Source organism: Mobula hypostoma, chromosome 8 (assembly GCF_963921235.1).
Source record: "Mobula hypostoma chromosome 8, sMobHyp1.1, whole genome shotgun sequence".
NCBI lineage: Eukaryota > Metazoa > Chordata > Chondrichthyes > Myliobatiformes > Myliobatidae > Mobula > Mobula hypostoma.
In genome coordinates, this window is record NC_086104.1 from 90,175,735 (window position 1) to 90,199,716 (window position 23,982).

At 40.1% G+C, this 23,982-nt stretch overlaps 1 protein-coding gene across 4 annotated transcripts in view; it reads right to left on the reverse strand.

Moving 5' to 3' along the window:
• Window positions 1-23,982, reverse strand: part of tab2 (TGF-beta activated kinase 1 (MAP3K7) binding protein 2) — a 56,780-nt gene that overhangs the window by 13,317 nt on the left and 19,481 nt on the right. For 2 of the 4 annotated variants that reach the window (XM_063056310.1, XM_063056309.1), the window contains exons 4-9: window positions 22,893-23,062; window positions 20,475-22,062; window positions 18,154-18,314; window positions 14,955-15,048; window positions 13,547-13,627; window positions 8,234-10,597 (exon numbers count right to left, since the gene is read on the reverse strand). In XM_063056310.1, the coding sequence (XP_062912380.1) occupies window positions 10,452-10,597; window positions 13,547-13,627; window positions 14,955-15,048; window positions 18,154-18,314; window positions 20,475-22,062; window positions 22,893-22,994 (2,172 nt within the window). In that variant the 5' untranslated portion in view covers window positions 22,995-23,062 and the 3' untranslated portion in view covers window positions 8,234-10,451. Of the gene's footprint in view, window positions 1-8,233; window positions 10,598-13,546; window positions 13,628-14,954; window positions 15,049-18,153; window positions 18,315-20,474; window positions 22,063-22,892; window positions 23,063-23,982 lie in introns of those variants that run through there. The other 2 variants (XR_010018974.1, XM_063056311.1) reach the window with 2 other exon arrangements.

Genomic DNA, 23,982 nt, shown 5'->3' on the forward strand with positions numbered 1-23,982 from the left:
ATTATTTTACAATTCCCTCCAACAAATTGTTCATGGCTTTCCGAAAGTGAAAGAAGTGAGAGGCAGGGAGGCAGGGGCTGGTTGGTACAGGTGGAAACTATTGAGGTGGGAGATGGTGGACAGATGCCGCCAGGTAGGGGAGAGGAGGAGAAGGGGGTTTTGAGACAGATGCTACTGCATGTTAGGTGGAAATAGATAAGGAAAAAATTGAGCAGGTGGAATTGACAGAGGAGAGGATGAGCAAGGCAGGCCAAGAAGAAAGCCAGTGAATAGGTGTGCTGGTGATGGGCAGCGGAACCATGTGGGGAGGGGTAATGAATCCAAGTAAAGGTGAGGGGGGGGGGTAATGGAAAAGGTGAACAAAGGGAGAGAGAACATGAATGTGGGTTACCTGAAAATGGTAAACTCAGTGTACATACCCTTAAGTAGCAGGCTACCCAAGTGGTGGATCAGGTGTCATTTTTCTAGTTTGTATTTGGCCCCACTGTGGCAGTGGAAAAACCTTGGACATAACAAGGTAGGTGTGGGAATGGTGAGGGAAGTTGAAATGACATGTAACCAGAATGGCCAATTGCGAACTCCACTATCTATTTTCATCTGCGCATCATCCCTGCCTTATCAGTTCTACTTATCACCTACCCTCCTCTTCCTACCCGTCTCCATCTACTCATTCCCCCGCACCTCACCACACAAGCCCCGTCTCATCCCTTCCTCTCACATCTTTACAAGATCTATCTTCCTCTAATCTCTCAGTCCTGATGCAGGGGGTCAATCCAAAATGTCAGCCGTGCCTTGGCCTCCACAAATGCTACTTGAGCCACCGAGATCTTCCAGCACTTACACTTTGCTCCGGATTACAACGCCTGTAATCGCCTTGTGTCTCACATTCACCCAAAGTCCGCTTCTGAAAAAAAAACTTGACTAGTGAATTGTTTTGCCCTGTTTCTATGCTAATACATAAAGTGCAATTATACACTGATGAATGCAAATGGTCATGGTCCTTCACGAGGCAGGCAGACCTTGCTGATGGTTGGTTATAATATTACTGCAACAACCTAGGAGGAGATAAAAAAAAAAGATCTTGACTGGTTTCTCCCAGAGGGGGAAATCAGTGTATATATTAACAATGATAGGTGCACAAATTCATCTATAGTTAGCGGTCACTGATCTGGGGAAATTTGGCACATTACAATGAAATGCTGACATTACCTGCTCTGAGAGTTTACTGTTGTGTTCATCACTGTTGCCTACATCTCCCGAGTTCATATGCTAAAGTTGCACTGAGGGGCTTTACAGTATCACCAGCTCTCTTCAAAACAAGCATCTAGATGGTCTCTTCATAACTGCAGGAGACTTCAATGATGTTAACCTGCAGGATGTTTTACCCAAATTCCACAAACATGTCATCAAGGTCACTATGGAAACAAACAGACTAGACCATGTTTATACAAACAGGCACAGTACTTACAAAGCCATCTCGTACCCTCATCTTGGCCTCTCTGACCACATCTCCTATAATGTTAATTCCAACTTACCGACCGCTGCTGAAAATGGAGAAACCACTCAAGAGGATCATCACTATACGGCTGGAATGCCGGAATTAAATTCAGAGCTCCGATGCCCCAAGCTATAATAGCATTGTACTCACTGTTACGCTAGTGTGGCGCTCCATGTTGTAAACGGACAAGGGACAGAGGATGGGCAACTTAGTGGATGAGACTAATTGGATACCGATATGAACTATGAACTGTGTGATCACAAAGATGACTATTTTTAAATTTCACATTTGAGTGTGTAGAAGAAGGTACTCTCATAACATTTAACAAATATCTAGTACTTGAATTGACATGGCACTGGAGGCAATAGACCATGTGCAAGTAAATAGCATAGGTGGACAATAGAGTCAGCATGAACCCGGTGGGTTAAAGGGCTTATTTATGTATTGTATGACTATGTATTATTCTTCGCAGACCAGAATGATCACAGCCTCATAACCACTGGACCTTGTTACCAAACAAAGCCTAGCAGCGCTGTCGTGTAGCGGTTAGCATAACACTTTAGAGCACCAGCTTTAAGACTGGGTTTCAATTCCCACCACTGTCTGTAAGAAGTTTGTACATTTTCCCTGTGACTGTGTGGGTTTTCTCTCACATTCCAAAAATTTACAAGTTAGAGTTAGTAAGTTGCTGGCATGCTATATCAGCATCCGAAGCATGGTGAAACTCGCAGGCGCCCTGGCACATCCTCGATGTAAAAGACACATTTCACTGAAGGTTTGGATGTTTCAATTTACATGTGTCAAATAAAGCTAATCTTTTTATTAAGCTGCACCAGTGGAACATGTGGGATGGTGGACCTCAGCACCAGAGAAGACAAATGTCATTTTGAGTGCCGAGGTTTGTATAACAGATGCCGGGTTTGCTGCTGTTACTCAAACCCTCAGCATGAACGAATGGTAGCAATGCTTCACTACCAGATGAGCTCAACTCTTCTATGCCCACTTTGAAAGGGAGTATATAACTACAGCTGTGAAGATCCCTGCTGCACCCAGTGATCTTGTGATCTCTGTCACGGAGGCCGACGTCAGGCTGTCTTTCAGGAGGGTGAACCCTCATAACGCAGTAGGCCCCAATGGAGCACCTGGCAAGGCTTTGAAAAATTGTGCTAGCCAACTGGTGGCAGTATTCAAGGACATTTTCAACTTCTCATTGCTTTGGTTGAAAGTTCCCACATGCTTCAGAAAGATAATAATCATACCAGTGCCTAAGAAGAGTAGTGTGAGCTACCTTAATGACTATTACCCTGTAGCACTCACATCTGCCGTGATGAAATGCTTTGAGAGGTTGGTCATGACTAGAATGAACTCCTGCTTCAGCAAGGACCTGGACCCACTGCAATTTGACAATCACAATAGATCTATGGTAGACACAATTTCAATGGCTCTTTACACGGCCTTAGAACACCTGGACAATACAAACACCTGTTAGAATGCTGTTTGTTGACTATAGCTCAGTATTTAACACCATCATTCCCACAATCCTGATCGATAAATTACAGAACCTGGGCCTCTGTGCCTCCCTCTGCAATTGGATTCTCGACTTCATGACCAGAAGACCACAATCTGTCCAGATTGGTGATATGTCCTTTTCGCTGATGATTAACACTGGCACACCTCAGGGGTGTGTGCTTAGCCCACTGCTCTACTCACTCTATACCCATGACTGTGTGGCTAGGTATAGCTCAAATGCTATCTATAAATTTGCTGATGATACAACTATTGTTGGTAGAATCTCAGGAATGAGATATACCAGCTAGTTGAGTGGTGTCACAGCAACAACCTTGCAGTGTCAGTAAGGTTGGACTTGGACTAAGGCTGACAATGGACTTCAGGAATAATAAAATGAGGGAACACGAACCAATCCTCACAGAGGAATCAGAAGTGGAGAGAGTGAGCAATTTCATGTTTCTGGGTGTCAAGATCTCTGAGGATCTAACCTGGTCCCAACTTTATCAATGCAGCTAAAAGGAAGGCAGTTACATTTCATTAGGAGCTTGAAGAGATTTAGTTTCCTAAAACACTAGAAAACTTCTGTAGATGTACCGGGGACAGCATTCTGAAAGGCTGCATCACTGTCTGGTATGGGGGAGGGTGATGGGTGCACAGGATTGAAAGAAGCTACAGAAAGTCGTAATATTAGTTAGCTCCATCTTGGGTACTAGCCTCCATAGTACCCAAGACATCTTCAAGGACTGGTGTCTCAGAAAGGTGGTGTCCATCATTAAGGACCCCCCTCATCCAGGGCATGCCCTCTTCTTACTGTTACCGTCAGGAAGTGGGTACAGAAGCCTGAAGGCACACACTCAGCGATTCTAGCACTGCTTCTTCCCCTCTGCCATATGATTACTAAATGGGCATTGAACCCATGAACACTACACTTTTTAAATATATATTATTTTTGCACTATTTTTAATCTATCCAACATAGATATGTATACTTGCCGTAATTGATTTACTTTTTTCTTTCTATATTATGTATTGCATTGAACTGCTGCTGCTAGGTTAATACATTTCACTACACATGACAAGGATAATAAACTTGATTTGATTCTGACTCAAGAGCAAAAACCTTAGCCACAAGGTTCAACTATTTCTTACTGCAACTTCCAAAGGAGGAGAAAATGGCAGGAAGCAGCTAAAAATTAAGCATGCACTGCCACCTGGAGGAAGCAAGAGGTAATATATGCAGAAACAAATTAACATTATTCACACTTTGACCAAAGATTTGTTTAGCCTCAGAATGTATTACGCACCAACTGAATCTGAAATACAGAGTCAGCACCTCTGGTAGGCCATTCCAGCTTTGAACTTACCCAAGCCTGCTGCTGCAAACCTTCCTAAGGTTACTATGGTAAGGTAGTGTAGCGATCACACAGCAAACTTCCGCAGATATCAATAAGTTAATGTTCAATCAGCTGCTTACTGCTGGTACAAATGCAAGATGAAACAGAAAATGGCAGAACTCTTAGAGGGTCAAGTAACATTTGTGGGGAGAGCAATAGTTAATATTTCAGGTTGATAATTTTTCATCAGACCTGAAATTAGTTAAAACTTAAAGTAAGCATTTTATTAAAAATTAAAGATTTTAGAAAACAGGCTGTCCAGAGATGGTGTAACTGCAGTACAGTTGTATGTTTTTAGAGAAATTTGGAATCATTGTTAGATATAAAAGTGATAGAAATGATGAACATGCAAAAGTTTTAAACTTTTTGACGAGTCTGGAAGGCTACAAAGATGAGGAGTTGCTCCTTGAGCTTAGTTGAAATTTAGGACAGAGGGGTGCAGATGAAGAGCGAGATCAGATAGAGTGTGAAACGTTATTTAAGGTGACAGGTGATTGGAAACTCAAGTTCATTCTCGTGTTTTCTGATGGTGATGGCTGTGGGATAAATACTGGCTGGACACCAGAACCCTTACAATTCCAGCCATTTCACTTAAGAAACAAAAGGGCTAGCAAACTGAGTCAGGGATGATAATATTAAAGGATTCTTTGAAACCTGAAATGAACAAGTTTCCTTAAAAATTCCTTGTGAGATTTGGAAGTGTATGACATTTGCATATTCCATTTCTGTTAAATATAAAAAAAACTTAAGCAGACAGATATATGAGAAAAATAGTTTAAAACTCTGCATATCAAGAAACAAAAAGACTGAACTAAATGAAATATCTTCAATTAGCAACCTGTTTTTTCCTGATCAATAACTCATGATAATTATTGTGACAGTTTGATATTTCAGCAGTTTGGCTATCAATGATGTGGGGATGAAGGTTTCAGCAGCAAACAAGCTGAGGCAGAGTCAAACCATATTATGGAACTGGTAAAAGGTGGTGGTAAAAGATGAGGGTAAGCAGCTAACTTGGTCAAGTTATGATTTCTCAGAGAGTCTGCTTCAGCTGTGAGGGAAAAGGCTTGGTGGGGGGCGCAGGGGAGTTTGCGGCAGAGGTTGAAGTCAAGAATGTCAGCCTTCCAAATATTTAGTTGGAAAATTTCTGTTCAGTTCTGGACATTGGATAAGTAAGCTGACAAATTACAGAGAATCAAGGGTCAACTGCAGTAATATAAAGATATTTCTGGGTGATATTAGAGCTTCAGAGAATGCACGAGTATGGTTTATGTTGACATTACCATGTGCAATACACACAGACAACAATATAGAAGCAGGGAAAACACAATGCAGCTCCAGCTTCACAAGAGTGGAATTAGGTGAGTGAGTAAACAGAGTCATTTGGAGGATGCTGTGGTCAGCTGCTTCAAAGATGAATTAACAGGCTGAGAACCATAAGCAGCAATATTCTACAGTTTTATCACAATGAAAATCATCAGGAGCATTAAACACTCAAACGTAGTGTTCTAAAATCTATGGTACTGTGGATGGGGAGAGACTTCCACTGCTTACATTCAGGTACTACATCCAACCTGGAAGATTTTGCAATTTTCTTCTCATGGACACTATCTCTAAAAACCATTATTTCTTAGAACAGCATCATGACATAGAATTTTCCTTAAGGACTGAGAACATATGAATACTAATTTCCCGATGACACTATTTAATGCTGATTTGAGAATGATCCTCATCTACCTATCTACTCACAATGTATTTTAGCAAACTTTGCCTTTGGATTGTTTAAGTGAACTAATATTCCATACTGTATCAGAATTCCATTCCTCTTTACAACACGACTCTCCTAAATTGGCACTATTATTTTGTAATTACATTCTATACCCCAACCTTTCCCAGTATTTAAGTTTTGTTCAAACTATGCTTCTCAAATTCTTTAAAAAGTGAAATAGTGACAACATAAACTTAAGGATCAAATATATGCATTAGTAAATAAAAATTGCCTTTTAAAGACAAACTTATTAATGCATCCTTGTAATCAAATTGTCAAAATCTATCAATCTGAACGCACTTCCTTTCAACAGTGAATACAATTCTAGATATTCAAGTAAGTTTTGTAATACTTTATCAGAACTTATCTTAAAATTCTCACCCTTTGATGTTGCAATAGCCTTTGCAATTACTTTGTTTCTGTCAGTCTAACATTTCCGGGGTAAACAAGGCACACAAATCTTCAGTGTTCCGTTGTTTCCGGCTTTTTTTTTTAATAATATAAGGAAACTAAATAGATCTATTCTTCTTCGAATAAGATCTGTGGCCACAAACTTGCATTGAAAATCATGCTGTGGTTTGCCTGCTGAGTGTACCTTGGTAATTCTATGTTCCTGTCTACATCACTCACTTAGCCACAACTCGTTAATGGTATTCATGGTTGCTGACTCCTCGTAGACAACCATCTACAGTTCTCTCCAGTTCAAATACCTACCTATGTTCCTTCCACTTATGCATTTTACCACCTACCCAGGCCAATTCTTTGCATTCAGTCGTATTAGATTTATATGTAGATAATAATCTGAAAGATTTTGTTAAACTTATCTTGGAAGTTTTTATAAATTTATCCACACATACTCTTCAACTATTTTGGTTATTTAGTTCCTCAAAAATTTTATTTAAGTTTGTTGAACGCCAGTAATCCTTTAGAAATCCACATCTTAATGTGTTCAGATTTCCTCGGGTGTTCAAGTGTTCTTTGCCCTAATGGATTCAAATTACAGCAACATACATCAAAGTTGCTGGTGAACGCAGCAGGCCAAGCAGCATCTATAGGAAGAGGCGCAGTCGACGTTTCAGGCCGAGACCCTTTGTCAGGACTTCCTTCAGTTAGTCCTGACGAAGGGTCTCGGCCTGAAACGTCGACTGCGCCTCTTCCTATAGATGCTGCTTGGCCTGCTGCGTTCACCAGCAACTTTGATGTATGTTGCTTGAATTTCCAGCATCTGCAGAATTCCTGTTGTTTGGATTCAAATTAGTCATGATCTGACTGAATGGCGGAACAGGCTTGACAAGCCAGATGGCCTACCCCTGCTCCTATTTCTTATGTTCATGCTACAAATACTGAACTATTATGTACAATTTTCTGGTTTTGTACCTTCACTTTCCAAAAATACTGCAGATGCTTTTCAGATTTTCCACTTTTAAAGGAACAATTTCTAAATCATGGACACAATGGAAGATAATGGCTAGACCATGTGTACTTTCTTTAATGCTCAGGTAGAAAACATCAGGTCCTAGATCTTGGTTAGCATTTGTGCCATTTTTCCAATCCTCGAATTATTGGTGTAATTGGTAATAGCATCTACTACCCACACAAAAATGCTTGCATGCTTAGCCCATTGCTCTACTGTCTCTACATCATGACTGTGTCGCTTCGTGCAGCAGCTCAAAGACCATCTATAAATTCACCAATGCAGTTGTTGGTAGAATCTAAGATGGCAACGAGCAGTGTCACAACAATCTTACGTTCACTATCATCAAGACCAAGGAACTAACTGTTGACTTCAGGAAGGGGAAGTTGGGAAAATATACATGAGTCCTCATTAAGCGTCAGTAGTGGAAAGGATGAGCAGCTTCCAGAGGATCTATCCATTACCCAATGCATTGACACAATCATGAAGAAGGCATATCGGCATCTATACTTCATTAGGAGTTTCAGGGGATTTGGTATGCCACCAAAGACTCTGGCAGATAATTTATAATTGTTTTGCACTGTACTGCTGCTGCAAAACAACAAATTTCATGTCACACGTTGGTGATAATACATCTGATTCTGATAGCTTCAGAATATTGAGTATATTATCTTTTCCCTTAACTAAAGAGAACAATTGGGATCTCCATGTAATGCTTACACCTTAGATAATAAAGCAAGGCAGGGGCTACTTTAATGCTGTCCAAAGAATTAGAGCGAAGACAAAAATCTCTCAGTCAAATATAGTAATTAATACTAAAAAAAAACAAACAAGAGTATCTTATCCATCACTCAGATACTGAAACATCAGACAAAACAAATCTTCACCTTATGTATATCAATCCAGCATTTGAGCAACATAGACAAGTACTCTGCTATAGAGCAGAAATAGGTGAATTCTCTGCCATATTCATTACTTAAGATTCCAATGCATGGAATAGTAACTCAAATACTACAGAATCATAAATGAGGAATCTGTCTCATGTTTACTGTACACTAACCCAAAGGATTTATGAAGTTCAATTTCACTTTTAATAAATAGCTTTTGTCAGAAAGACAATGTATCTAATTAAAAGGGTAAAGCATCACGCTTAAGATATCCCATTATGTTTTATTAATAAAACGTAAAACCAGTCAAATTTTATTTAGACCTGCAGATGAAGCTCAGAATCACTATGTAACAATATAATTGTATTTATATACACACTACTCTTAATTCAGTCCTGTTTTCCACTGAAAATGTTCAATTATCCAACAAGGTCAATTTGAGCAATATAAATAACAGATGGTTTAAAAAAATTGAATTAGAAGATGAATTGAATCTGCAAATTCAAATTACATGCAGACTACACAGAACCATAGTACGGCAGCTGAGTGTAACTGGTCTATTTAAAAACCTCAGCTGTTGATTTGAAATTCATCTTCAGCATTTCAATGGGTGCGATGAAGCACTGTATAATTACAGAATCAGGAAACCTACAAATATATTTTAAAAATAAAATCAAGTCTCAAATAATAAATTGTGCATTTTCACACGATTGTCACACTGTCTTATGAACTGCATTCACAGGTCTGTTCAAGAGCATAATTTATAGAAATGCTGTACAGAAAGGCCACTGAGAGCTGCTTTATACATAGCTTTAAGTTAAATTAAGGCTTCACTTCCCGTAGGTATCATGTCAATTGAGAAAGATTTTGCTAAAAAAAAAACGCTCAATAAAGTTAGCTACCAAAGTCTAAAGCATGATACATACAGGTAATACAGGAAACTCAGGAGTAGAGGAAGAAAGACATTACACTTCCCAAGTTTTACTTATCTTTCACTAAAGTAATGGCACCCATACAATTACCATTCTTCACAAGTGAATTTAAGATGGAGAGTGCAAGAAGGCCATTGAACTATGGGAACATTATAACCCAATTCAAATTTGCACTCACCAGATGAAAAAATATAATCTCTTTTCAGCAAAAAGGGAAAGAACGTGGGTGTTGATGGCCAAGGGAGAAGATTGGGAGTCAACAGAAAGGAACTAGCAGCAATTCTTGCTGACATTTTCCTGGCCATCTCTTGTACCTATCGTGTTTCTGCTGACCTAAATTAACTGAGCACACAGGAAGTCAAAGGGAACCTTCAATTTGTAGGGCTCAGTACAGGAAGCTTGAAGAGTAGATTGTGTGCATTGTAGGAAAGTGTTCAGTATATGTAACATGGTTCTTTAGTTTTTTTTCCATTCCAACGCTGAATCTTAAATTTTGCAGAGCAGAAAGATGAACTGAGTGGTGAGGTTCATTAGTGATGCACACATTCTATCCCACCCAATCTACAGGCATTTCTTCAGGGCTGGCATTCAATCACCCTCTGCCCTTCCTTCAGAAGATTTTGTTCCTTTCATTTTAGTCATACTTTGCCCTTCCCCCTCCCCCCTCATTCTCACCTGAAGTTCTGAAAACTTACATAACTTCTCATTAAAATGTATCCTGGGATGGAAAGTGAGGGAAAGAAGGCAAAAGGCAATAAGACCCACAGTGGTTCATGTAGATGTGGCTTCACGAAATCCTTCTCAGCTGGTAACAATACTTCTGGAACAGGCAAATCCAACACCAGCTCAGGCTCCAGTATTTGCCTGCAGATTCTAAAATCTGTGTGTTTAATCTCAAAAAACACTGTGCTGAAACAACTACTTCCATTCGAGACCACCTGGTCCAGATCAAAATTCTTTCCAGCATAGCATCTGCTGAGTCACTGCAGTCTTTGTAAACAATTTGCTTATTTCTTGGGGCATTCCTCCTTTCACTGGGAGCATTATGGCTCAGAAATGCTTGGGCATCTCGCACTGTTCACAGCGAATCAGGGCCGGATGATTGAGGAAGGTACATGTGCTACAGTTCCATTGAGCACCTTCATCCTCCTCTTGATCTGGCACTGGCTTTGACGGTTTAACTGCAGATTTCTGCTCTGTTAGAAACAAAATGTTAGAGTGGAATGAAAATGTGTCCTCCCAATTTTCTTAAATACATTGTTGAATATATTTGCAGATTAAACAAAGAAAAATAGTTAAGAATTCCAGTCATTTTAAGTTAGCTCCCCTCTCCTGTCAACCGTATTCACTTCCTGTCCAAGCTTATCTCCATCTTCACTGTTTTTAGTGGTGAAAGTTATCCTGTTTTCCTGAAGATCATAAGACACAGGACCAGAATTAGACCATTTGGCCCATCTAGTTTGCTCCACCATTCTTTCATGCTGATTTATTATCCCTCTCAACCCCATTCTCCTGCCTTCTCCCCATAACCTTCAATACCTTTACTAATCAAGAACCTATCAACCTCCACTTTAAATATACCCAATGACTTGGTCTCCACGGCCATGTGTGGCAATGAATTCCACAGATTCACCACCCTCCGGCTAAAGAAATTCCTCCTTAACTCTGTTCTAAAGGGATGTCCTTCTATTCTGAGGCTGTGCCCTCTGGTCCTAGAATCCTCCATTATAGGAAGCACCCTATACCTAGGCCTTTCAATATTATCTTTCTGCACTTCCCTTGACTGTTTGGTCGTAAAGTTTCACAATCCTTCTTATGGTAAAGAAATCAAAAATCCTGAGGCTAGTCTAAATGCTCAGTCAAGAAAGGAGATTTCAATTACCATCTTAAAATGGAATGGCAGATAGAATGGTTCTTAAGACCAAGCAGGAAAGGAGTTCTGCATGAAGCAAGTTAACTTCACTGAACAGGTGACTAACTGTGAAGTTACCTATTGTGAGACAAAATGAGGGGAACAGGTGGAGCAAAGAGAAAGAGCTTAAGCAGGAGTGTACAGGTAATAGGACAACTTTGAGTACAACTTCGAGTTAACTGAACTGATGAAGACAACAACAGAAGGAGAATAGTTTTAAATTTAGTTAAGTATGAGAATCAGCATAAACCGCACAAATATTTTCTCTGGGCAGCAGAGTTATGAATGAGTGGAAGCCTACAAGTGTTAAAGTTGGAGGCAAACATGTGGGAGTTCTGAAGTAATTGAGCCTGAAGATAAATACAAGCATGAGTGAAAGTTCCAGTAGCAGTAATATACACTGTTCTAAAGCTAGGCAGGGAGTGGAATTATTTCTCAAAGTTGCATCAGATCCCTGATGACAACTATGTCTTTTCAATATTTATCATAACGAAATTGTATCTCTTGCAAGATTCCCTGTCAGACAGAGTCAGAGCATACAAAGAAAACAGTCAAGAATGGGATTGGAGAATTAACAAACATGTACAAAGGGTTTCAGGTGACCTAAAAGATAGCCTTTGCATCCCTGAGCCATTACGCCAACTGTACTTTAGCTACCCAAAGATGTCAAGTCTGCAGCAAATTTTTGTGAACTGATTCTTCTGTTTCTCAAACAAATTAAGATATGCCAAACAAGAAAGAATCTGCAGATGCTGGAAATCAAAGTAATAAACACAAAATACTGGAGGAACTCAGCAGGCCAGGCAGCATCTATGGAAAAGAGTAAACAGTCAATGTTTTGGCTGAAACCCATCAGGACTCATTACCCCTGATAAAGGGTTTTAGCCTGAAATGTTCACTGTTTACTCTTCCACAGATGCTGCCTGGCTTGCCGAGTTCCTCTAATATTTTGTGTGCATTAAATTATTACTTGAAGTTTAATTTACCACCGCCATCAGGCCATCCACCCTTCACATGATCCTTTCATTAGTAACTGGAGGCGGAGTGGAGTGATGATGGCACTAAACTGCGACTCCTCTGCTTGCATCTTCAGAAACAGCTCTATTTCCATCATTGATATCTCTATTTTTCCCTTTCAGGGTTATTTTGAAGACCCTGACCTGGAATTACACGCTGACTACAGTTCTTTGTGGGAATGGGACCTTCTCTCGGGGTTTCACAACTGGCCATTGTTCGGCACACCAAGGGCTCGACCCAAGAGTTCAGCTAGCCTTTGGAGGCCTAGGACTTTGGGGTTCTGGATGGGCAGATCGGAAGTCGGTGTCCCAGACAGGTGTGTCATGGGAGCTGGAACATCTTTGGCTGTGTGCCCAGAGATCTGAATTCTTTGGGCACAGAGCTCGGAAAAAGCGACGCAACAGACTTTTAACATCGTAAACCAGTGAGTTGTTTGTTATGTCTCTCCTCTCGCTGTGAAACAGAGACATCTCTTTCTCCCTTTAGGGAGAGAGAGAGCCTGTGGTACGTCGAATGCCGGTTGAACAATGTGGTCTTTGCAGTAATGCAAGCCTGTGTCTTTACTGTTGCTCTTGCTCACACTTGAAAGCTCGGTGATGGTGCCGATACTTTTTTTTTGCCATGGGGGGGTGGGGGGGATTGTGCTTGCTGTGGCTTACGTGTGGGAGGGCGGGGAGCTGAGGGGTTACTTTGGAGTTCTAACATCTAACTGTCGTCCATTCTTTGGGGGCACTCCTCTGTTTTCGTGGATGGTTGCGAAGAAAAAGCTTTCAGGATGCGTATTGTATACATTTCTCTGACGTTAAATATATCTTTGAAACTTTGAAACCTTAGTAACCTTACACAAGTTGCAAAGGGAATTGTTATGGGGATGACACAGTAACCTCAAATGGTCAATTTCTGTGGAATGACATTATTTATCTATTGCTAGTCAGAATTGCAAAGGATGATTGTTGGGGATCCAATAGCTAAATGATGGCATTTGGCCTTCAAGAAACAGCAGCACCACCTTAACTGATTTTCTTACTAAATAACTAATCAACTCTTACTGAATACCTTTGATGATACACATAATTTTGAACACAGTGGATTATCACTGGCTTAGGGAATCTAACATTCATATATGTAAAATAAATCAGTGCTAAATTATTACAGCTGACTGAATTTTCTCCTTACACAAGCATCACACAATTGCTATACAAAATCTGTACCTTACCTTTCGGTTTTGGTGGCACAGGACCTCGAAATCCCATATTGTCATAAAAATTGTGGATAGCACTGGGGTTAAAGTGTGGTCCTAGGAAGAGAATTTATAGGTTTAAAATAAAATGCAACATTTATTGGACAAGTCATTTTCCATAAAAACATTCAACGACTAAAATACTTTAACATGCTTTATATTTCTTTGTAGTATATGACAGTGAAGGTAATGTAGACTATGAAGGATGAAGAGTTAACAATTGAAAGCAGTTAATCAGCACACTCTTATCTTTCCCTGCTCACAAAACGTCCATTCTTGATACTAAGCTGAGCCAGTAATTTAAAATTTCCCCATATTCAAAATGTCACCACTATCCTAACTAATCACAATCGTTCCAAATTTCCATCCTGCAAACAAACATCTCATTTCTTGTTCACACTCCTTTTCTGAACCTTTCAATCAGATTTCTGCTCCCTCAACAGTGAAAAATAATTGCTAATCAAAGACAAAAACTGCTCTTCAACGTGATTTTCCTCTGCAGCTTTCAACATGGTTATCACAACATAGCTCAATCAATAGGATGCCTTTTTTTGGTACTCTTGCCACTTAACCAATCATGGCCAGGGCAACTCAGATACATCCCTTTTAACACTGCTATACTTGTAACCTCTCAAGGACCTTGAGCTTCCAGTTAATTTACCATCTGTCCTAGAAGAAAATAATCTGCACAGCTGGGGTGAAGCTCCATTCACGATATACATACAGTGCCACTAATCTAAACAACTTCATTGCCTCTGTGCTGTCAGACTAATAGGTAGTCTTGCAGAAACTGCAATGGCCTTTTGCTAAAGACCAGGGGAGAAAAGAATAGCTTGAATCACAAACCAATCCCTGATTCCACATCTGGCTGCAACCATTGCCTTAGGCTGCAAGCTGCCCATTTTCAAAAGAACATTTCATTTGACTTTATCCCAAGATTCCTATTTAATATTTTCATTATGAAGGTTTCTCACAGCATTGCTCACTTCTGCCATGTGCTACTGTATGCCTTTAGACACTTTCATCAAAAATACTTACAAAGTTGGATAGCTGGACTGAGGCCAAGATTGGATCAGATTGGATTTTGTTGAATGACAAAACAGATTTAAAATTCTGACTGGCCTATTCCTGCAGGATCGCTATTGCATTTCTGTTCTCAGTTGCTTCCTAACTAATTACACACAAGGTGACAAGCTACTTTTAAGTCACTGATGATGATTCTTTTACAATGGTGAACTAACTACGTTTCTAAACTCACTACTTTAACATAAATCCATTGCAATTTATTTAAGTCAGAAAACTGACAAGACGCTACAAAACAGATTATAGAAGCAGTATTAGTGTAACACATTGTTTGATTTCTAATAAATTGGTAATATCATACCTTTAGCTTGAAATAGGTCAATCTCTTTGGTTATGCAGTCTATATCAATCTGTAGCTGCCGGTTGCTGCTACGTAACTGCTGCATTTCCTCTAACTGAAACACCAAAATATATATTGATGTCACTTGTAGCAATTTCACAGAAACAGCCCAATCAAATTTAATTCAAGATATTGAATGAGTCAGTCATAGAGTTATGTAGTGTGGAAACAGGCCTATCCACCCAATTTGTCTATGTCAACTGAGCAATCTTCCTGAATTAGTCCCATTTACCTGCAATTTGGCCCATATCCCTCCAAACGTTTCCTACCTCTGCACTTGTCCAAGTCCTTTAACCGTACCCACCACTACCACTTCCCCTGATAGCTCATTCCATGTACTCACCACCCTGTGTGTAGAAAAAGTTTCCCCTCAGCTCCACTTTAAATCTTTCCCTTCTAATTGTAAACCTAAGCCCTCTAGTTTAAGACTACCTTACTTCGGGGGAAAAAAAGCTGTGACAATCCATTTTTATCTGTGCCCTTCATGATTTTATAAACCTCTGTAAGGTCACCCATCAGCCTCTTTCACTTCAAGGATGCTTCCAGTTTTATCTACTTGAAAACAACTTTGAATTATTATTAGTTGACTTCTTTGAGTGCTCACCTTTACATAAGATTGAAGGCTCTTAACAAACATTAACATTTCTGACTCCACACTAATGACGATGTTCTTTACAGAACAATAATTAATTTCAGACTGAATGCTTAGGTTGAATTAGTGGTTGTTCCTTCATAGACTAGACATATCGTAGATATTCACATTAAAGAAATTCTTAACACAAAATGCTTCAAAAGCCTCTAATCACTGAGAAACACATTATAACAGTAGTCAGTAAAGGCTTAGACAGGTTGTACACAAACTCCAGTGAACAGCAACGTGGGAATAACATGATAATCCCTTTTGTGATGAATTGCAAATATTCATCAAGACCATTAGGAATACCTCCCTATTCAAAGTTCAAGGTAAGCTTTATCATCTGAGTACATACATGTCAGCAACCCTGAGATTCTTTTTCCTGCGGGTATACTCAGCAAATCTAACTGTAAACAGGATCAATGAAAGAGCAAAAGCATAGAAGACAACTGTTGAAATGCAACTATAATTAGCAGTAAATTATGAGAAAATGAAATAATGAGATAAAGCGCAGAGATCATTGGTTGTGGAAACATCTCAATGGATGAGTGCAATTATCCTCTTTTGTTCAAGAGCCTGATGGTTGAGGGGTAGTAACTGCTCTTGAAACTGGTGGTCTGAGTCCTGAGGCACTTGTACCTTCTGCCTGATGGTAGCAGCAAGAAAACAGCATGGTGGTGAGGATCTTTGATGATAGATGCTGCTTCCCTATGACAACATTTCATATAGATGTGATTGACAGTTGGGAGGGCTTCACCTGCTATGTACTGGGCCAAATCCACTAACTTTTGTTTGAATTTCTATTCAAAGACATTGGTATTCCCATACCAGCCATACTGCAGCCAGTCAATGCACCTTTCACTATACATCAATAGAAGTTGGCCAATGTTTTGATGTCTTGCCAAATCTCCACAGCCTTTTAAGGAAATAGAGGCGCTCTCGTGCTTTCTTTGCAATTACATTTATATGATGGGTCCAGAAGAGGCCCTCTGAGATAGTGACACTCTGATAGCATGCTATTCTCACAATGCTGTTCACTGAAGTTTGCGTACAATCTATCTAAGCCTTTACTGTCTAGTTATAATGTGCTTCTCAATAATTTAAAAGTTACTGATGCTTTCAACCTCCAATCCTCTGACGAGGACTGGCTCATGGAGCTGTGGATTTCCTTTACTGAAGTCTACAATTAGCTCCTTGGTCTTGTTGACTTTGAGAGGTTGTTGTTATGACACCATGCAGCCAAATTTTCAACCTCCCTCCTATATGCTGATTCATCACTACCTTTGATATGTCCCACAAAAGTGGTGTCAGCAGCAGACTTGTATGTGGGGTGTATGGGGTGTCAGGGAGGGGTAGCACCTCTGGTGGGGTAACATGTCGCGTCCTTTTCAAGGCGGTTAGTCCACCTTTGGTCCCCACCTGGTGCTCAGCTCTCACCTGTGGCTCCCTGTAGCTGTTTGCATGTGACAGCGGCCACACCCCGGGCAACGGCTTCGACAAGCCGGCTAAACTAGGTGAGGGTAGCCGACGGGTCTCAAACCCTTGGTGAGATAGGGAGTTGTCTATCCCAGCATGTGAAGACAGACTCGGGCGGATTGAGCGGATGAGACCAATGGAAGGTCCAACGGTCAAGAAGGTGGTCTCTGCAAGCGTCGTGGAACGTGTAGAGCAGGACAAGACACAGAAGACGTCCTGGTCATCCACTGTGCTTAGTCCCACCTCCAGCCGTCTCGACTTTGTCTCGCCACTGGATCCAGATGGGAATTGGGAAGAGAGAGTGAGGCTGACGCTGCGCAACTCTCCCTCACTTAAATCCAAGTCACGCGCTAGTCTCGACACCATCAATAATGGTGTCGAGGTCCTCATCAACGTTGACGATGGACGAACACACACATGTATATGGTGTTGGACTGCACTTAGCCACGCAGTCATAGGTGTAAAGCAAGTAGAGCAGGGGGCTAAGCACATAACTCTGTGGTGCACCTGTGCTGATGGAGATTGTGGAGCAGATGTGTTTGCCAATCTGAATTGACTGAAGATTGCAAGTGAGAAAATCTAGGATCCAACTGCACAAGAGAGTACTGAGGCCCAGGTCCTGGCGTCTACAGATTAGTTTTGAGGGGATAATGGGTGTTAAAATGTTGATCTGTAATCGATCAAGAGCCTCCTGATGTATGCATCTTTGCTGTCCAGACAGTCAAGTATAATCAACCTAAAATATTAAATCTATTCTCTTTTTCACAGATGCTTTGTGACCTGTTGAGTAATTCCAACATTTTTGCATTGATTCAAAATTCAAATTACCTCCCTGTTATTCTTTGAAATAATACCATGAGAATTTTTATTTATATCTAACTGTGAAAGCATTTGCAATTTAATACCTTAAGCAGTGTGGCACATACTTAGCGATACATTGAGATTATCAGTACATTTCTGTGCTCAAGATCTTTTTTTGAGTGAGATCTATTGAGTCAGAATTTTCATGAAAATAAAATCAACAAAACAATGTTGAATTGTGAATCATACCGATGGGATCTGGGAAGCTGAATTTGATCTTTTCATCCGCCGTTGAGTAAGGTCACTTTCCATCTCATTAACTTCACTTTTCAGTTTATCCAACTTCTTCTTTTCCAGCTCAAGTTCTCGATGCAATCGATCCATTCTGGCCTTCTGATGCACTAATAGAGCTGAAAAGCACATCAACAAATGAGGCCCAGTTCACTCAGAAGCCAGTTTACACAAAGCAATCACCCATGTCATAATGATTGAGCACTGAACTTACAAAAACAAAATCTCCTTTAGACTTGGACACATCTTTTAACTACTTAGCTATTAGAGGTTTACTTGATTGTATATTTGACAATTTGCCAATCTGAAAATAATGCACGTATAAAAGCAGTTATAGAAAGAGCAGGGAACAATTTATGTTGAAATACTTTGCATGTCAGTTAAGTGTTTACAATAGCACTAAATCATTGGTGCTACTGAACAGTGAAACAATTCAAAAGGAGGTCTCGGTATGTTTTGGCTTGTTTTTAAATTGCTGACATTAAAGTCTTATTTTGTGACCCAATTTTAAGCCATGACTCTGTTATAGCAATTGTGTTGCATCCTTCAGATGGTAATGCTGCTAAATTTTCAACTCTGATTTCAATCCTCGCATGCATACCACTCATTCTTAATTCTAGCTGAGACGTGGACTAATTTTTTCTGATTTTCTCATTTAAAATTGTTTCTATATTACTTTCCCATTCTCCGACTGTTTTTCTAATACAGCTCAACATTCTGAAGCTGCTTTCTTCCCACTGTTTACATTAGCCATGCTTACTGCTTCTAATCCAACTGATTTGTTGATACTGCTCTTCCTCTCCAGATTCTAACCTTACTGCTACTCATTTCTGTGCCATATTAATTCAAATCCTCCCCCACTGAATATCATTTGAGAGCAGTGAGTAAAAAGCAGTATTGCTATAAGATGAAATGGGAGCTGGAGATAAAATTACAGAGCTACAGTACAACATGAGAGTGAAGAAGCAGCATACCACTGTCGAAATACTGATAGAAATTAGTATGTACAGCAGTGATAGTGTTGCAGAAAAACAAGGTACAGAAAGAATGTTTCAATAAACTGTGTGATGTTTCCTTGTTTTCAAAAATACTGAAATATTATCAGGAAAAGGAGTACAATTCCAGCAACACTTAAACTGCTAGACTTAAGTTATAGGACTAAACTAAAACTCTTTTTTACTACTACATTAAATGGCCTCGTCACTCCTCTGGCTTTGGCCTCAAATGTTATCAACTCAGTTAGTTTAACTATTTCCGTTCCACATTCCCGGAATTTCCTCCCACACCCTTATCTAGCCCCTTTAAGTTCACCCCATATATCAAACCTTTGGTCACCTTTAATACTTCCTTCTTTGGAACGTGCTGTTTCATGCAGACAGTGAAGCATCTTGTGATGCTTTCCTCAAGTGAAAGATTTCACACAAATTAAATTATCCTCAACAGGGAATAAAAGACCAGTTACGTACATCAGCAAAATAGTAATGTAATACTGCATGAACTGGGTAGTAAGTATTAAAGGTGTAACATTATAAAAATGTTTGGCATACAACTCTGCCCAAACCCAAAATATAATTATAAACCTTTAATAAACAGCAGTAGTAATGACAGGACTGAGACTGCAGGGATTGGTGATAACACTACAAATGCAGGAGGCAAGGCCCTGGAGTAGAGATATTAATAGTAAGAAAGACCAGCCAACAACTAGAAGACATAGTGCCTCATTAGCAGGACTGACAACAGTACTACTGCAATACAAACACATACTACAATTCAGTTATCCTGCAATCAAGGAACAGGCAAGTTTACAGTGGGCACGTTGCAATATTGTATGGGAATATAATACTGCATGAACAGTTTCTAGATCAAGCTCATATAATTCTTAGTGACATCATTCACATGTAACCAGTGTTATTCTAGATTCAATGAGGAGCCAGTGCCCTGCTCAGCAGTTAGTGAGGTTCCTCAGAGGTCCACTGCATAAACTTCACTTTAAGCTGGGGGGCGGGGGAGGGTGGAGAATAAAATTCAATTAACTTCAGCCAAAGTGAGTGCCACATACTCCTTCTTTTAAGCAAATGTTTTAATCAATGATATAGGAAAAAAACAATCTTCTGCCCATTTGAGCACCATTAAGAATTCACTGTTAGTATTTGTAATCATATCATCATTCAATCTATAGTTGGTTAAAATTATAAACAACCCTATTTGAGAGGTATGTAGTCTAAAGGAGATAAATGCATTAAATCCTGAGGTAAATAAATGTTCAGAATGTTACATACCTTCTGTATAGGCAGCATCATCAGATCCCGCACTCATTCTCCGTGCTTCGTTAATCCGATCATCGAGAGTCGAAGTAGGATCAGCCCCTAGCTGCAAATGCTGGACAGGTTCAGGCTCTGCATAATGATCCGGGAGGCTTAAGAGGTTGGAAGGTTCAAATGTTGGGGATGCAACCCCAGGGGAAATAGCGGGTGGCTTGTTAGGAGAAACTGTGATCTTAAAAGTGTACTTGGTATTGGGTTGGGTGACCACAACTCGAGGAGAAGTGGCAGCATTGCAATTGCCCGCACTCCGACTTTTGGGTGGATGATGGCGGATGTAGGCAGGCTGAATGAAAGAGGCCTGCTGTGAGCCCATACTGACTTGTCCTGCACCACTTCGGGAGGAGGATGATGACCCTGGGTTTGCCGATATGTACACAGTGGGTGGATTTCGCAGGCCTGTTTCATCAGCAGCTGAATTAGCCGAGATATAGAGCTTCGGCTGGTTGCGTCCGACCATTTCCTCACAAGAAGGAGGACTGGCAGAAATGTAGACTTTGGGCTGACCCCTGCCTACAGGGTGGGTGCTGATGGAAGGTAAAGGTGCTGTGCGAGAGCTGGAGGAACGCATCGTTGAGTTGTTTCTCTGTGGCGATTCAAGTTTGATTTCAATTTGGTTTTTCCGTGGCCCCGTTGAGATATTCTGAATGTTGTACTGACTGTAAATTGAAGGTTGTACATTGTTAGATGACTGATATGGGGGCACTTGAGAACTGGTAGGGGAACTGATAGGCATATACACATGAGACGTCTGATGGCTTTGCTGGCCTGGATAAGTAGACTGCTGAGATGAGGTATATGATGAACCACACTGTGAAGTAATTGGGCTGCAGAAGCCTGGCACTTGCTCCGAATGCTGATGCGAGTGCTGTGGACTCTGGAAGGTTGGCTGCTGTTGACTGTGGCCGAATTGTGAAGCGCCGCTATGTTGCCCAGACATCCAACCAGGCTGCTGTGACATCTGACGGCTTGTACTGCTTTGTGGTGTCACGTATGGTCTAATGTAGATAGAATTACCTTGAGGGCTATTAAGTACAGGTGGGGGCACACCACGTATGTGCAGGGATTTAGGAACATTATGGCCAGTCTGAATGTTAGGTGCCAGAGTGACAGTAATAGGGTTGAACCTGGGTATTTGTTGGGCTGCGCCTGATATTCCCTTGGAGCCCAAAGGCTGAAGAAGTCCAAGTTGCTGGGGTGAAGAAGAGCTGCTACTTATATCCATTGTTCCAAACATATTGAAGCCTCCAGGCAACTGAGTTGGTATTACTTGTGCCTCTCCTGTAGGTTCATAGCTGGTTACAGCAGTCTGGAGTGCCCCATCATTAATGCTATGAGTTAGAGTTTTGTTTCCATTTAACTGACTTCCTTCTTTCCAGCGCTGATAGACATTCTGAGACTGGACACCCAAATTGAGTTCAGACATGCGATTGTGAAGTCCAGAAATGTTAGGTTCATCCAAAAAGTTCAGATCTCCTTCTCCGTAAAGGTATTTGGTGCTCTCTTGAGACAAAAACTTACAGCAAGCATCCAAATTGTTACCGTTCTAAGGGGAAAAAAAACAACAGCAAGTTAGAAAACAAAATGAATATGCGTCACATTGATACTAAAGTCAAACCAGAAATGTCTGGAAACATTTAGTAGGACAGGTAGTGTCTGTAGAGAGAAGAGATAACATTTCAAATCAGTGACTTCAGACCTGAAACTTACACCAATAATAATCTTTCCTCAGATGCTGCCTGACTAATTAAGAGCTTTGGCATTTATCAATTTTATATTGCTTTTCCACATCTGTTATATTTTGTTTTTGACTCATTTTAATATTCCCTCACTGATGGCAAATTTGTTTAAAAGTCACAAAAAATACAGACCTAATCACCCAAAATGCTAAAAAAATTTAATCCCTCAAATTTTACTATTTAGAAAAATGTTAGCAGGGTTAAACAGTAATATCTTATCAAGAAAAGGTAAAGATTAAAGAAACAAAGGAAGTGGAGAAAGAAGAAAAATGGAAGAAAGTGGTTGCATTGGTTAGCTTGGATGCCAGGAAATGCCTCAGGTCTTTAAAACAGTGTAACGAGCTACATAAGGTGCATTTGAACAATCAAAGCCATGGATCAACATGCAACAGTTCTTTAACTTCAAAATTTCTCTGTTACCTCCGTGGAGAATCAGCAAAGGACAGAAATGATGGAAAGTACAAACAGTTTGAAATAAAGACCATGAACAACTTTCAAAATCTTTGGGGGAAAAAACAGCCAAGATGAACAAGGGAGTTTTAGATTTCCAAATAGATCAATGGACCAGTTTCCACAATAGTCAATAGTCAAAATCAAGGACAGTGGAATTAATCTGTTCCAATGTTACTGAACCTACCTGCAGCATACAGTGGGAGACAACAAATTCAGGTACTTCAGGGAACTTTTGCCGCAGGTCATGCAGAACCTGAACATCAATTTGTTGGCTTCCCTGGGCCATTCGTATTCTGCCTCACAATGATGCAAGTCTCAATCACAGCAAAATTCTTGTCTCCCATCAGGCATTTTCTAAAAGTTATGGGTTGAAATAATTAATTTCTCAATTAATTATTCTGCTAATTCTGAATTGTGAATCTAAAAAAATTCTTAATAAACAGGCCAACTTAAAATCACATATATAAATAAATATGTACTTTTACAGATTTCATACAGATTTCATCAATGGACTTTTGCTCAGTATGCTAGTGCTGGAGTCACTGAATTGCACATTATGTATAATTTCACTCAATTCTTCAAATGAAAGGAGGCAGAAGTCTCAAACTTCTTCCCCTAAAAGCTGTAGAAACTAGGGGTCAGATGAAAATTTCAAAATTAAATTAATGAGATTTTTGACAGATAAGGATCATCATTGAATATGGAAACATGGTAAGAGTCAAATCAGACATTATTTCACTCTGTGGAACACAGATTCAAGGGGCCTAATGGGCAGCTTGTACAAGTCAACAGAATATGCAAGATACGGGAATTTTCAGTTCTCAAGTCCATAAACATCACAGGTGTGAACTAGAGACATATTGAGCTCCAAGTTCCTGTGTTTGGGACACAGAAAAGAAATACTATCATCACCAATTAACATTCATTCTACAAAAGTCCAGCACAAGGACCTTCTCTTGTGAAAATTGGTTCAACTACATTCCCATTCTCGTTATACTTAAAGGCATACCCACCACAGAGATTCTCCACCCACCCCATTAACATCCCGCGTGTGACCAATGACCTGAAACACAACTGAACCAGTCTCATAAACACGAGAAGTTCTGCAGATGAACCAGCCTTAATTACAATGGGGTAAGAACAAATTAGACACTGGGTATCCTGCAGTGAAAGTCTCACCTCTCTGTATCCCAAACCCTTTCCTCTTCCTACAAGGTACAAGTGATGAGAATAGTGAATATCCTCCATATGCTTAGATTGGTGCAACACTAATT